The sequence below is a fragment of the Panthera uncia genome, chromosome A2, assembly GCF_023721935.1.
Source record: "Panthera uncia isolate 11264 chromosome A2, Puncia_PCG_1.0, whole genome shotgun sequence".
Lineage (NCBI taxonomy): Eukaryota > Metazoa > Chordata > Mammalia > Carnivora > Felidae > Panthera > Panthera uncia.
This window is the reverse complement of record NC_064816.1, coordinates 4,381,731-4,394,623: the sequence shown is the minus strand read 5'-3', so window position 1 is coordinate 4,394,623 and position 12,893 is coordinate 4,381,731. Positions and strand designations below refer to the sequence as shown.

The 12,893-nt window shown below is 58.1% G+C and overlaps 1 protein-coding gene across 2 annotated transcripts; it reads left to right on the top strand.

Moving 5' to 3' along the window:
* Nucleotides 1–6: 6 nt before the first annotated feature.
* KHSRP (KH-type splicing regulatory protein) lies at nucleotides 7–11,132 on the top strand. Of its 2 annotated transcripts, XM_049639741.1 has the most exons (20): nucleotides 219–601; nucleotides 1,676–1,772; nucleotides 2,386–2,424; nucleotides 2,783–2,822; nucleotides 3,742–3,791; nucleotides 4,038–4,109; nucleotides 4,988–5,045; nucleotides 5,341–5,515; nucleotides 5,702–5,800; nucleotides 6,133–6,231; nucleotides 6,345–6,447; nucleotides 7,135–7,235; nucleotides 7,363–7,507; nucleotides 7,595–7,755; nucleotides 7,852–7,961; nucleotides 8,345–8,433; nucleotides 8,541–8,738; nucleotides 8,843–8,920; nucleotides 9,011–9,171; nucleotides 10,295–11,132. In XM_049639741.1, exons 1-20 carry the CDS (start codon nucleotides 299–301, stop codon nucleotides 10,301–10,303), a joined length of 2,187 nt encoding a protein of 728 aa, XP_049495698.1. In that variant the 5' UTR covers nucleotides 219–298; the 3' UTR covers nucleotides 10,304–11,132. The 2 variants fall into 2 exon arrangements, with proteins under 2 accessions (XP_049495699.1, XP_049495698.1); XM_049639742.1 differs by lacking the exons at nucleotides 219–601; nucleotides 10,295–11,132 and adding an exon at nucleotides 7–76 and having other exon boundaries at nucleotides 9,011–9,785.
* The last annotated feature ends 1,761 nt before the right edge of the window (nucleotides 11,133–12,893 follow it).

Here is a 12,893-nt window from a genome sequence, read left to right as displayed (position 1 = left end):
CTCCCAGCCGCCCGGCGGGGGAGGCCCGGGGATCCGCAAGGACGCCTTCGCCGACGCCGTGCAGCGGGCCCGCCAGGTGAGGAGGCCGCGGGCCTGAGGGGCGCGCGCGGGCGGGGGAGGGGGCGGGGTCACGCGCGCGCGCGCGGGGTCGCGGGTGGGGGGGGGGCGAGGCCGCCGCGGGGTCACGTGGGGCGGTAGGCGGGGGCCAGGGCCGCTCGGGGTGTCTCCAGTGGCCCCCAGCGGGTGACCCCCTGCAGGGGCATGGGGCGTCCGGGGGGTCGCCAGGAGTGGCCCCTGGATGTTCAAGGGGCTCCGGAAAGCGGGGACTCACTTGGGGAGCCCTTCTCTTAGGACACCCGAGGGCGTGCTCCCCTCTCCTGGAAGCAAAGTGTCCACCTTCCCCGGGGGACGGTCTTGGCGTTGCCCTCATCTCCCCATCAGGGTAGAGGGCCCCGTTTGCCCCCAGCCCAGTCGCATTTTTGTCTGCTCCCCGGGAAGAAGGGACTTCGAGAGGAAAACAGCTCTTCCTCTTCAGCCTGGAAAGTGGAAGAGGGACCCTTCTGCTATCAGAGCGGCCGAGCACTTAGGCGAAATGGGGAGGGTAGGCATAGGGGCTGGCTCTTTTTGATGCTTCCGGTGCCTTGAAAGCGTGGTCTGCCTCTTTTGGAAAGGGGGGAGGGTCTCACCACTGTGTTTTGAGGCGTGATGGTAACGTGGAGGTGTCACATGCTGGTGTGACTGACCTCCCCGGCTCCATTTGCGGCCTCCCCACGTCCTGGAGGGAAGGAGGCCTGTAGAATGGGAGAACTTTGCCGCCCTCCCGGGAAGCCGACCAGCTGGGGGCCGACTGAGTGCATTCCCGCAAGAGTGCTTTCCCTGGGTTGTTCAGTGCCTCCAGGGCAGAGTGGGAGGTCCCGTTACGTGAACGCCCTGTTCCCCGCCCAGTGTGGTCTGTGGCTTTCTCACCTATGAGATGGGACAGGTAGGGTTCTAATGTGCACTTAATCTGGACGCCCACCCAAGTGCTTTAACTGAGAAGCAGTTACAGCGGGGAGAGTTAATAGGAAAAAGTCTTCATCCTAAGAGCTTTGGCCCCCAAGTGTTTAAAAAAAAAAAAAATGGGGAGAGGTGGAAGATAGATCCTCAGCTTAGCTCATGGTTTGTGTTTCTTTGGAAAACTTGTGATAATCCCACAAACGGACTCTGGTTTTAAATTTGTTGGATCAGGCTTGTTTGAAGTTGTTCTTCACGTGTCTAAAATGTAACATGTGTGCCCCAAGAGGGTCTTTTGTTTTGGTGGAACGAAGGTTTCAGATGCCTTTAAGCAAAAACGTCCTTACAGTTTGTTCAACAGATACAAAGATTTTGAGGGTGAGGGAGATAAAGGAAAGTTGTGCTCTTTAACATCTCAGAAGAGTGGGGCTACAGTCACACGTTCTGGTTCCCTGGTTCCCTCGTGGAGGCAACCTGGGGACCCTCTCGAGAGCAGATCAGTGTGGCGTGCCCGTCCGATCACGAGCAGCGTAGGTACAAATCTCATCCAGAAAGGGAGTTTTGAAATTCCTGGATGACTCTCGAACGCTGAGTCCTTGGGTAGGTTCCGAGAAGTTGAGCCGAGCACCAGGGAAGGTTGGGTTTTGGTGGTAATCTTGTGTGCTTACAATTTTGTTTCTAGATCGCAGCCAAAATTGGAGGCGACGCTGCTACCACAGTGAATAACAGCACTCCTGATTTTGGTTTTGGGGGCCAAAAGAGGCAGTTAGAAGATGGAGGTAACTGTAACTACCTGCTGGGAGGAAGGCCTGGGGGTGGCCTTTGTTTGGCTCAGAGTCAGGGGGAAGCCCACTGCCATTTGGTCTTTTAAAACCTCAGCCGTCCCAGCTTTGTTCGTTCTTTTTGTTCGGGCTGCCTTTCTGGGGTATCAGGTGGCTGAGAGGAGCAGATTGTGACTAGGTCCAAGTTGTAAGTTCTCAAGATTGTTCCTCCCCTTCTGGTAGGCTTGGGAAGCGCTCACGGTTTTATCGAGGCCCCACAGAAGTGCAGTGTGGCTGGCCCTAGGGCATGCAGCACTGCCCACGGCAGCCAAAGTGATCAGTGTGGGGATCAACCCAAACCGGACTTTCACCCCGGCCCTCCTTGCCCCTGGACTCGAGTGTTGCTGTCCTTGTTCCCATTCGGAAGGACTGTTTCACCCTTAGTGCTGGTGGTGGGACTGATGGAAGTCTGTCCCTCTTCTGGGGTTGGTCCCTGCTACTCTCCTGTCTGGGCTCTGGGGGTGGGGGTGGGGGAGGGGGGGGTGTTTGCCAGGCCGTGTGGCACCAGCATCAGATTTGAGGCAGCTGTGGGTGGGTGGGTGCAGCATCTGACATCCTCTCTCTTTCACAGACCAACCGGAGAGCAAGAAACTGGCTTCCCAGGGAGACTGTAAGTCCATTGGATGATGCAGGCAGAGGGCAGTGTCAGGGTCTTAAGAGATTTTTAGGAGTCGGGAGCTGGAAGCTCTAGGCAGAGGGCATCTGTCCTTTGTGGAGGCTCTGGGTATTCATCATCTGGGGTCCATGAGCTCTAGGGATCCCAGAGCCCCCAGAGATTGAGGCAGGGACAGTCAGTGGGTGTGCTGATGTGAGGTGGGCTTATCACACTTGAGCGCTCAGGAAGGCTCAGAAGCACTCTAGTAAGTTCCAGCCACTCCTCACGCAGGCAGGAGTGCCGGGGGGCCAGCAGTGTTCAGGGTCCCAAGGAGGAGCCAGGCCAATCTTTGCTTTGGGTTTTCTCTCTGCAGCCATCAGTTCTCAACTTGGACCCATCCATCCTCCCCCCAGGTAAGTCACGATTTGGAGAACACTTGTTTCCTCGTCTGTCAGCTGTCTTCTGGCCTTCCTTGCTGATGTGGGGAGAGCTGTGTCGGGGGGTACACCGTTTTACGGCCTCGTCCCCACTGCTACTTGGCCAGAGAGAGGCCCAGGAGGCAGAGGAGCAGCATTTGCTCCTATGTTGGTCTGTGTGTAGGGCCTAGGGAGGGGAGGGGAGCATGTGGCCATGATGAAGGAGGGGGTGGTCTCTGTGCACTGTGGTGAGACCCTCAGCAGACAGCCATCTTCCCAGAAGGGCGGGGGGCTGGCCGTGGGTTTCTTGTCCGCCTTCTGCAAATGTTTGAGCCCTGAGAGCTGATGGGGCTTGGGGTTCTTAACTTTTTTGCCCCCCAGAACGAGTCCAGTGGATCTGACATAGAATTGTTCGTGGAGGACCACGTTGTTTCACTTTTTAATTACATAAAATATAGTAAGGGCTTACTAGAGAAAGGACGTGAAAAAGATACAGATCTTTTTTCTTTTGAGTCTAGAGACTCAAAATTCTGTATCGGAATTCTGTAAATGGTCTGAGTGTTTGCTCTTGTCCCGAATCAGTGGAACAGCACTAGTTCAGGGGCCACGCTGACCTCAACCAAGCCTCTCATGGTCCGAATGGGGAAGATGAGTCCTCGAGAGGTTGAGTGGCTTGCTGTGGGGAGAGGGGGTCCTGTACTCTCTTAGGGTTCTGCTTAGGCCCGCCCTTGGTGGGAAGCAGGGCCAGAGGCTGGAAGCACCAAGGACCCTGCAGGTTAGGAGCTGTGGCCTAGGAACAGGTTAGGAGCTCTGGCTTCCAGCGGCCTTTTCTGCTGGAGACTCTCCCGTCTCTTCCATTCCCCTCCCCCTGTCTTCTTTCCCACTTGAGACTGATTGTTACCATCTGTCTTTGCAGGACTTCAATGACAGAAGAGTACAGGGTCCCAGATGGCATGGTGGGACTAAGTGAGTGGGTCACTGTGGGATGCCCATCACGCCCTGTCAGGGACCGCGCCCTGGGAGCCCCTGTTGGCCCAGAGCCTTTGGTCTGAGCAGGCCTCCTGTGGTCCGCTCCGCTCTCACCTGTCCACTCTGGGCAGGGAGGATGGTGGAGCTCTCTGGGGAGGGGAGGCCAGGAACCCCTGCCACAGTCTTCTCAGCGCTAGGGTACCCTCACCAATCCTTTCTATTTTTTCCTTTTTCTCCACCTAGTCATTGGCAGAGGAGGTGAACAGATTAACAAAATCCAGCAGGATTCAGGCTGCAAAGTCCAGATCTCTCCAGGTAGGAGAGCCAGACTTGTGTCACGACGGGCGTGGGGGGTTGGGCTGGACTCCGACAAGACAGAAGTGAAATGGGTTGGTGTTCACCGAGTGCTTTCTGTGTGCCGGGCTCAGAGCAGGGTCTCCACTCGTACAGCACAGTGCCCTGCGGTGTGGCTGCAACTTTGGTTTCTTCCATTGTACGCTTGCAGGGGGAGGGCTGAGGTGGAGAGTCGAAAATTGAATATAGGAAGTCTTGTTCTAGGGGCGTCTGGGTGGCTCCGTTGATAAAGCGTCTGACTCTTGATCTTAGCTCAGGTCTTGATCTCAGGGTCGGGAGTACAAGCCCCACATTGGGCTCCATGCTGGGTTTGGAGCCTACTTTAAAAAAAAAAAAAAAAAGTCTTGTTTTAGATCCTGCTCTAAGCGATTAGTTAAGTCACCATCTGAACTAAGCACCTGGTGGAAAATCAGTGAGAACGTGTGAAGCAGGGAGGTGCATTCAAGGGAATGACTTTGAGGCCAGGCCTAGATTTGAAGGCCAGGCAAGGACTGCTGTGCAGGGGTGTCTGAGGACTTGCTCTAACGTAGTGGCCTTCATAGGCCGTGGAGAGTGCATGTGTGGTCCTCAACGGTGGCAGAAGTAGCCTAGGTTCAGGACACCTCCTTCCATCTCGTCTTTGTCCCTGAAAGATCTGTCGCCTTTCCTGGACTGTGAGCTTCCTGACCTTGGTCTTGCATAGAGCAGCCTCCCAGCTGTTTGGCAAGGTAGTGGTTTGTCAGGCCACTGAATGGTGGCAGAAGTGGCCACTGGTAGTGCAACTTTCGTCATCTCCATAGAAAGCCTTTCTCCGGTGTCCACAGACTCAGAAAGGCATTGACCCTGTCTCTTTTCTCCAGACAGCGGTGGCCTACCAGAGCGCAGCGTATCCTTGACAGGAGCCCCGGAGTCTGTCCAGTAAGTCCCTTGCTGGGCCCTTGTGATGAGGGGAGCAAGCAGAAGGTCTCTCCATCCTTTGGAAAGTTGGGGGCGTCGCCCTCGCCAGGGACTGTACTGATTTTCGATTCCCCTGACTCCGAAGATCTGGGAAAACAACCCGAATGGCCCCAGCCCCAGCCCTGGGGATGGACCCTCTTCCTCGTCGTCATTTGCCAGACACGCGTGTCGGACTCACCTTCTTCCCTTTGAGCTGGACGGGGCTGTCAGGCCAGTACTCTCTCAGGTGTCTCAGTCCCAGTCTTCTCCTTCCCAGGAAAGCAAAGATGATGCTGGATGACATCGTCTCTCGGGGTCGTGGGGGCCCCCCAGGACAGTTCCACGACAATGCCAACGGGGGCCAGAACGGCACTGTACAGGAGATCATGATCCCCGCAGGGAAGGCTGGCCTGGTCATCGGCAAAGGTGGCGAGACCATTAAGCAGCTGCAGGTGAGGGCTGGGACGGAAGCTCCTCCTGTCCCAGGAAAGTCTCCTTCCTGCATCTGCGTGTGCATACCCCACCGGCTGCTTTGCCAGAGCCTCTTACCCTTGTGGTCATATCTGCCCCACCCACGTGCACTAGCCCCAGAAAGTCCTTTGAAAGCCCAGCACTGACTATCCACATTGGTTGTGAAGGAACGAGCTGGAGTGAAGATGATTTTAATTCAAGATGGCTCCCAGAACACGAACGTGGACAAGCCTCTTCGCATCATTGGGGATCCTTACAAAGTGCAGGTGAGAACCCCGGGGTGTTGGGGCACCTGGAGAAGTGAGTGACAGATGGGGCTCGGGATTTGATTGAAAGGGGAAGCAGTATTCGAGAGCGCTCTCATGCTGAGCTGTCCCTCCCAGTGCTGGACACAAGTAAGAGGCCTAAACTCTGATGATCTTTCATTTTCCTATCTGGAAAATGGGGGTTGCTGGCCATCCTTCCTCCTCCCTCTCTCGGGACGGCAGGGCAGGAGCTCAGCGGGGCGCTGATGGGCTCAGCCTCGGCCCGTGGGCCCTTGGGTGGTGGGACGCCGGGGGAGCGGTGTTGGAGTAGAGCGTGCCCTGTGTGTTTGCAGCAAGCCTGCGAGATGGTGATGGACATCCTCCGGGAGCGTGACCAGGGTGGCTTTGGGGACCGGAACGAGTATGGATCCCGGATTGGCGGGGGCATTGACGTGAGTGCGGGCCTACCCCGATGATGGAGGGCCATGGGCTGGGTGTGGTGGGTGGAGGGCGCCACAGCTGCGGGGACAGGACCCAGCTGGACCCTCCTCCACCCCTCCCTCAGGTGCCGGTGCCCAGGCATTCTGTCGGGGTGGTTATTGGCCGGAGCGGAGAGATGATCAAGAAGATCCAGAATGATGCTGGTGTGCGGATACAGTTTAAGCAAGGTCAGGGGCTTCGCCGAGTAGATGAGCTGGCTGGAGGGTGACTGTGTCCACCAGCTGTGTCCTAGGGAGTCTTCCGAGAGTCCGCTGAGATGCCTTGGCACCGCGGTGTGAACCTTGTTGAGTTTGGGACCTCCTTGTGGTGCCTCCTTCGCCACAGCGGAAGAGGGCACAGCCATGTGAGACAGTTGCTGAGGGGCACACTTCCCAACACACTTCCCAAGTCCAAAGGCGATGTCTTCTGTCACCAGATCTGTCCCTTTTCCTCTTCCCTACCACGTAGCCCATCCTGACTGGGGGTGGCCTGGACCAGATCAGATCACTGCCCCAGCTCAGTCTCCCAAGTGGCAGGCCTGTGGGGAGGAAGGATTGCTCTGTTGCCTTTCAGAGGTCTGTTGTCCTTTTTAGCTCAGTAAAAGGTACCTATTAGTCCCGGGGTGCCCCAAACAGGAAGAAGCCTCGGCTGCCACCCTGTCCTAAGTGGTCGGTTTTCTCATCTGGAAATGTGGGCCCACCGGCATCTCCCGCCCGCTCCTCAATACTTGGGAGTGTGGTGAGCGGCAGTTTGAGCCCGAGATATTTCTGACACCTGGCTTGGCACGATGTCTATCTCGCAGAGGCGGTGTTATGGGGGCTTGGTGTTGTGCTTTTCCTTAAAATCCATCTCTGTTCTGTGGGTGCCGGCTTCAGATGATGGGACAGGTCCCGAGAAGATAGCTCACATAATGGGGCCCCCAGACCGGTGTGAGCACGCAGCACGGATCATCAATGATCTCCTCCAGAGCCTCAGGGTAGGTGGCACCGGGGTGTGCGGCCAGCAGCTGGTGGGTGCAGCGGGGGGCTGGCCCGGCCCCACCAGAGGAGTCCAGGGGCCAGGCTGGCTTTCTGTGTTCACTCCCTCTCCTCCCTGTCTTGCAGAGTGGACCCCCAGGCCCTCCAGGGGGTCCTGGCATGCCCCCGGGGGGCCGGGGGCGAGGAAGGGGCCAAGGCAACTGGGGCCCCCCTGGTGGAGAGATGACCTTCTCCATCCCCACTCACAAGTGTGGGCTGGTCATCGGCCGAGGTGAGTAGGCCCCACCTGCGCCCCACATGCACTCCACTCCTCTCCTGCCCTCTCCTGCCTGCCCTTCACTGCCTGTGGCTCCCACAGGTGGCGAAAATGTGAAAGCCATAAACCAGCAGACAGGCGCCTTTGTGGAGATCTCCCGGCAGCTGCCGCCCAACGGGGACCCCAATTTCAAATTGTTCATCATCCGGGGCTCACCCCAACAGATTGACCACGCCAAGCAGCTCATTGAGGAAAAGATTGAGGTGGGCTCGGGAGGGGTTCTTAGAGCCTGGACCCGGCTCCTGTTTCTCAACCGCCCCCCCTTCCTTCCACTGACCATCTGCTCCTCCTTCCTCCAGGGCCCCCTCTGCCCAGTTGGACCAGGCCCAGGGGGACCAGGCCCTGCTGGCCCCATGGGGCCCTTCAACCCCGGGCCTTTCAACCAGGGGCCACCTGGGGCTCCCCCGCAGTGAGTATTGGTCTCCGTCTCCTGGGATTTGGGGCTCAGGGGCTGCTGTGCTGGCAGGAAGAGCCACGGGCCCCGTTTTCACTCACATCAAGATGTGCTAATAGTCTCGGCCCTAGGCAAGGCCCAGCCCAGCCTCCTGTTCCATAGACAGCACAGATGTTGACCGTAGTCTCCCACCTAATGGGCAAACTCATGGAGGTTGTATTTGGGGGACTTTCACATCCCAGAGCAGCACAGTGTGTCTCTTTTGGCATTGATCGTCTCGTCTTTTCCTGGGCGAGGAGCCTGTGGCCGGCCGGGCCTGGGCCCCTTTCCTGCCAGCCGGGCCTGCCCCCGTGGAGCGACAGTCCCGGCTCACCCGTCGCCCCTTCTCTGTCCTGCAGTGCGGGGGGGCCGCCTCCTCACCAGTACCCACCCCAGGGCTGGGGCAATACCTACCCCCAGTGGCAGCCACCTGCTCCTCACGACCCAAGTAAGTAGGCTGCCCAGATGCGGGGCGGGGCAGGGCGTGGCTGCCCAGGTGGGGAGGGCAGGGCTGGCCTCCCGCACCGCCCCTCAGCCCACCCCGCCCTCCCACAGATAAAGCTGCAGCCGCCGCAGACCCCAATGCCGCCTGGGCCGCCTACTACTCACACTACTACCAGCAGCCCCCAGGCCCCGTGCCCGGCCCTGCGCCAGCCCCCGCGGCCCCACCTGCCCAGGGCGAGCCCCCTCAGCCCCCACCCGCCGGCCAGTCGGACTACACTAAGGCCTGGGAAGAGTATTACAAGAAGATCGGTGAGTGTGCGGGCGGCCTCGGGGGCTCAGGCCGGAGGCTGGTGAGAGGCAGCCAGGTCCCGGTGCCGTCCGTCCTCTGACCTCCCGCCGCCTCCCTCCTGCAGGCCAGCAGCCCCAGCAGCCCGGAGCACCGCCACAACAGGACTACACGAAGGCCTGGGAGGAGTACTACAAGAAGCAGGGTGAGCTGCCGGGGGCTCTGGGGCGGGGCAGCGCTGGGTCCAGGCGCTCCAGCTCCCGGCCTCACTCGCTCACCCTCTGCTTGCCCGCAGCTCAAGTGGCCACCGGAGGGGGTCCGGGAGCGCCCCCAGGCTCCCAGCCAGACTACAGTGCCGCCTGGGCTGAATATTACAGACAGCAGGCCGCTTACTACGGACAGACTCCAGGTCCCGGCGGCCCCCAGCCTCCACCCACACAGCAGGGACAGCAGCAGGCAAGTGGGAATTGCCACCCTCCTCCTCCTCCTTTTTCCTTCCAACCCCCGGCCACCGTCCATCCTGCCTTAGTGGGTAGCGCCGGAAATCCCTTCCCCTGCGGGGTGTGTCCTTGATGCCTGCAGCGGGGGCCGTGTGGCCAGAGGTCTCCGGGAGTCCCCACGAGCTGGGGAAGTGTGCGCTGGGTCCAGAGGTTAAACGAAGAGGCCTCCCTGCGCCGGCCCGCTTGTTCCTGTGTCACGCTGTCGCGATGCTGGGGGAGAGCGCGAAACCAATACAAGGTGGAACTGTTGAACTGGTGGGTAGTCCTGGGGGTGGGGGGGCAGGCCAGCGGCACAGACGTCGGTCGCCATCCTGGCTGCTCACTCGCTCACTCAAAATCTGGCCACTCGGGAAGAAAACGGATGTGTTTTCCCCTCTCCGCGTTACTTTTTTGGGTTTTGTTCCTGGCATTGTTTTATTTTTAACCCCACGGTCTTTCCCCCGTGTCCAAGTGACTGTGTGTTGCAGGCGGCCCCCGCGCGGGTCAGCCCTGGCTCTGCTGGGACTCGGGGAGCTTGCCAAGGGGGCCGGCCCCAGGGCGCCCCCCCGCACCCCCCCCCGCACCCCCTTCTCCGCCCCCTTCCCCGGGCTCTGCCTCCTCCGCTCTCGCGCCTGCCTCTGTGTCCCGGTTTTGTCTGTGAAGTGGGCATGACGATCGCCGCCACCTTCCAACCTACCTCACAGGGGTGTTGTGGGGACACCGTGATCTCTGACATTGTCATGTTGTGATGCGCCGGAGCACCTGCCTTCCTGAGGACAGAGGGCCCCCCCCCCCCCCCCCCCCCCCCCCCCGCACCCCCCCCCCCCCCCCCCCCCCCCCCGCCCTGCTCTGTCTCTGCGGCCCCCCCACCCCGCTTCTCTCCTCCTGGTCTTTACGTCACTCTTTCTCCTCCTCCTCCTCCATCAAGGAGCCAGTCTGACTTCGGCCGAGTTCCCCGGAGCACTTGCCTAGACAGTTACAGCTCGCCACAGGTTCAGGGGAGGGGCTTCCTGGCCCCCTCCTCGCCACCGTCCCCCCAGTCTCCCGCCCCTTCCTCCCCTCCCCGTAGTGACCGATTCCTATCTCTTCCCTCTCCGCAGGCTCAATGAATCGAATGAATGTGAACTTCTTCATCTGTGAAAATCTTTTATTATTTTTTTTCCATTTTGTTCTGTTTGGGGGCTTTTTTGTGTTCTTTTTTTTTTTTTTTTTTTTTTCCCTCGTTTGTTTGGCGAGAGAGCGATGGCTGCCGTGGGGGGTGCTGGGGGCGCCCTCGCTGTGAGTGGCTTGGAGGTCATGCCCTGGGCGATGCTGGGCTCTCACTCTCTCGCTCATTCTGTGTGTCTCATGCTTTTTTTCTTTCAAAATTGGGATCTTTCATGTTGAGCCAGCCATAGAAGATAGAATTAAATCTCTGCCAAAAAAAAAAAAAATTTAAATATAAAAAACACAAAAAGCAAACAAAACCTATAAAATTATATATATATATATAAAAATCTCTATCCCTTCCTGAAACTGCCTCTTTCAGGGGAAAGCAATTCATTTTCTTCCTACCACCCTTGGCCCTCTTCGTGTTTTTAAAATAAACTTTTAAAAAGGAAAAAAAGTCACTCTTGCTATTTCTTTTTTTTAGTTAGAGTTGGAACATTCCTTGGACCAGGTGTTGCTATTTCAGGACCCCCCCTTCTCCCCCCTCAGTCGAGCCCCTCGGCCTCTGCTCCTCCTCTTTCCTCCCCCCCCGCTCGGCTCCCCCGCAGCCCCCCCCCCCCCCCCCCCCCCCCCCCCCCCCCCCCCCCTCCCGGGACTGGTCTTGTGTTTCAACTGTTCAAGAGGACATTGAAACTGAAAACAAATTGAGAACAAAACAAAAAATTGTATGGCAGTTTTTACTTTTTATCGCTCGTTTTTAACTTCACAAATAAATGATAACAAAACCTCCCCGTGTCTGCTGGGTGCCGTCTCTTTCTCTCCTCTCTCCCCCTGTAGAGTTTTGAAGCAGATGTTTGTTCGTTCTTTATAGATGTTGTAAAAGCCTGATAATGGTGATTGGAAATTACAAGCTTTGTGTTGTGTTTTTTTTCTTTCTTTCTTTCTTTCTTTCTTTTTTTTTTTTTTTTTAAGAAAAAGAATTATAAGAAAAAAATAGTTTTCTGCAGGCGCATTGTGCTTTCCTAACCCCCTCCCCTTTTTTTGGTTAAATAAAGTGCTTTTTGTCTAAAAACTGCGTGCTGGCCGCAGTTGTGTTTGTAGAGGAAACAAGTTGAAGAGGAACAGGGGTTGGCCTCTAAGAGTGGGGTGTGGGCCCCCCGAAGACTGCCCTTCTTGGGTTGCCTTGCAGAAAGGGCAATAGCAGGTTGAGCCCCGGTTCCCTCTGGGAACATGGGGAGCAAGGCACCCGGGAGGGTCCCTGGGGACAGGCGTTTCCATGGATGCAGCCCGCCAGCACAGCAAACCCATGGCTGTGCCTCTCGGGAGTCCCACCCGCCTTGATGCGCACCTGGCTGGGTCCTAGTCTGTCGGCGTCCCCCCAGGTGGAAACCTGGCCTGTGAAGGGAAATGGCACAAGTTCCAGTGCTTGGTGTGCGGCCGTGGCCTCCCAAGGGTGAGGACGGGAGATGGGAGAGTGAGCTGAGGGGCCATCTGAGCTGTCTGGCCCAGGGGTAACCGTCTTGAGACCTACCCATGGCCGTAGGATTCCTTTTGGGTGTGTAGTTGGATGCTAACACAGATCCGGTTTCCCATTCAGGATCCAGAGGCCTGGGCCCACAGGCCCCAAGGGCAGCGCCACTGGAGCCCTCAACAGCTTGCAGCCCCCCCAAGGCCTCATCCAGATTTGTTAGGAACCTACCCCTGTGGGTGGTGGCCCCCAGTCAGCCCACCCTTGTGCTGCCTTGGCCCAGAAAGGGGCTGTCAGTCTGGGGTCTCCTGGGGAGTCCGCTTGGGTTAAAGCCTGGCCTCCTGTCACCAGGTCTCTTCCCTCACAGGCCCTGCACCCCTTCTGAGCCCTGTGTGGGCTCTGGGATGAGGGGAGAGGCAGAGCCCCCAGCCCCTCCCGTCACTGCAGCCTTTCAATGACAGAGCAGCACCGGGCAAAATGTCTTCTGGAGCAGCTTCTGCCAAGATCTAGAAGAGGGGGAGCAAGAGGTCAGTTCTGAGTAGCAGCAGGGACCCTGTCCTCCAGCCCTCCACTGAGGCGGAAGCAGGTTAGCAGGCCTCTTCACTAAGAGCCCACAAAGAATCGGGAGGTGTGATGCCAGAGCCATGCGAGTGAGAGAAGAGGGAAATGGGTCAGTCAGGAGGGCTGCAACACAGCGTTCCGTATCACAGCTGGCCACTCGGCCACCCGAGCCCGGTGGAGACCCTGTCCCCTGGAGCAGGCCTCGGGAGGGAGGATGGTGTGGGGAACTGCCTCCTCCAGGCTGCTGCCCTCGCATCCCACCCTCGGCGGTGAGAGCCGGTCGCACAGGGCACGCGGTTCATTTTAGCCTCTGCAGCACTCCTACCTTCCACCGGAGAGAAAAGCAGAGAAACTGGGTGGGTCACTTTAATAATTAAAATATCCCTGGGGTGCCTGGGTGGCTCTGTCGGTTGAGCTTCTGGCCTCAGCTCAGGTCACCATCTCACAGTCTGTGAGTTCAAGCTCTGCGTCCGGCTCTGTGCTGACAGTTCGGAGGCTGGAGCCTGCTTCGGGTTCTGTGT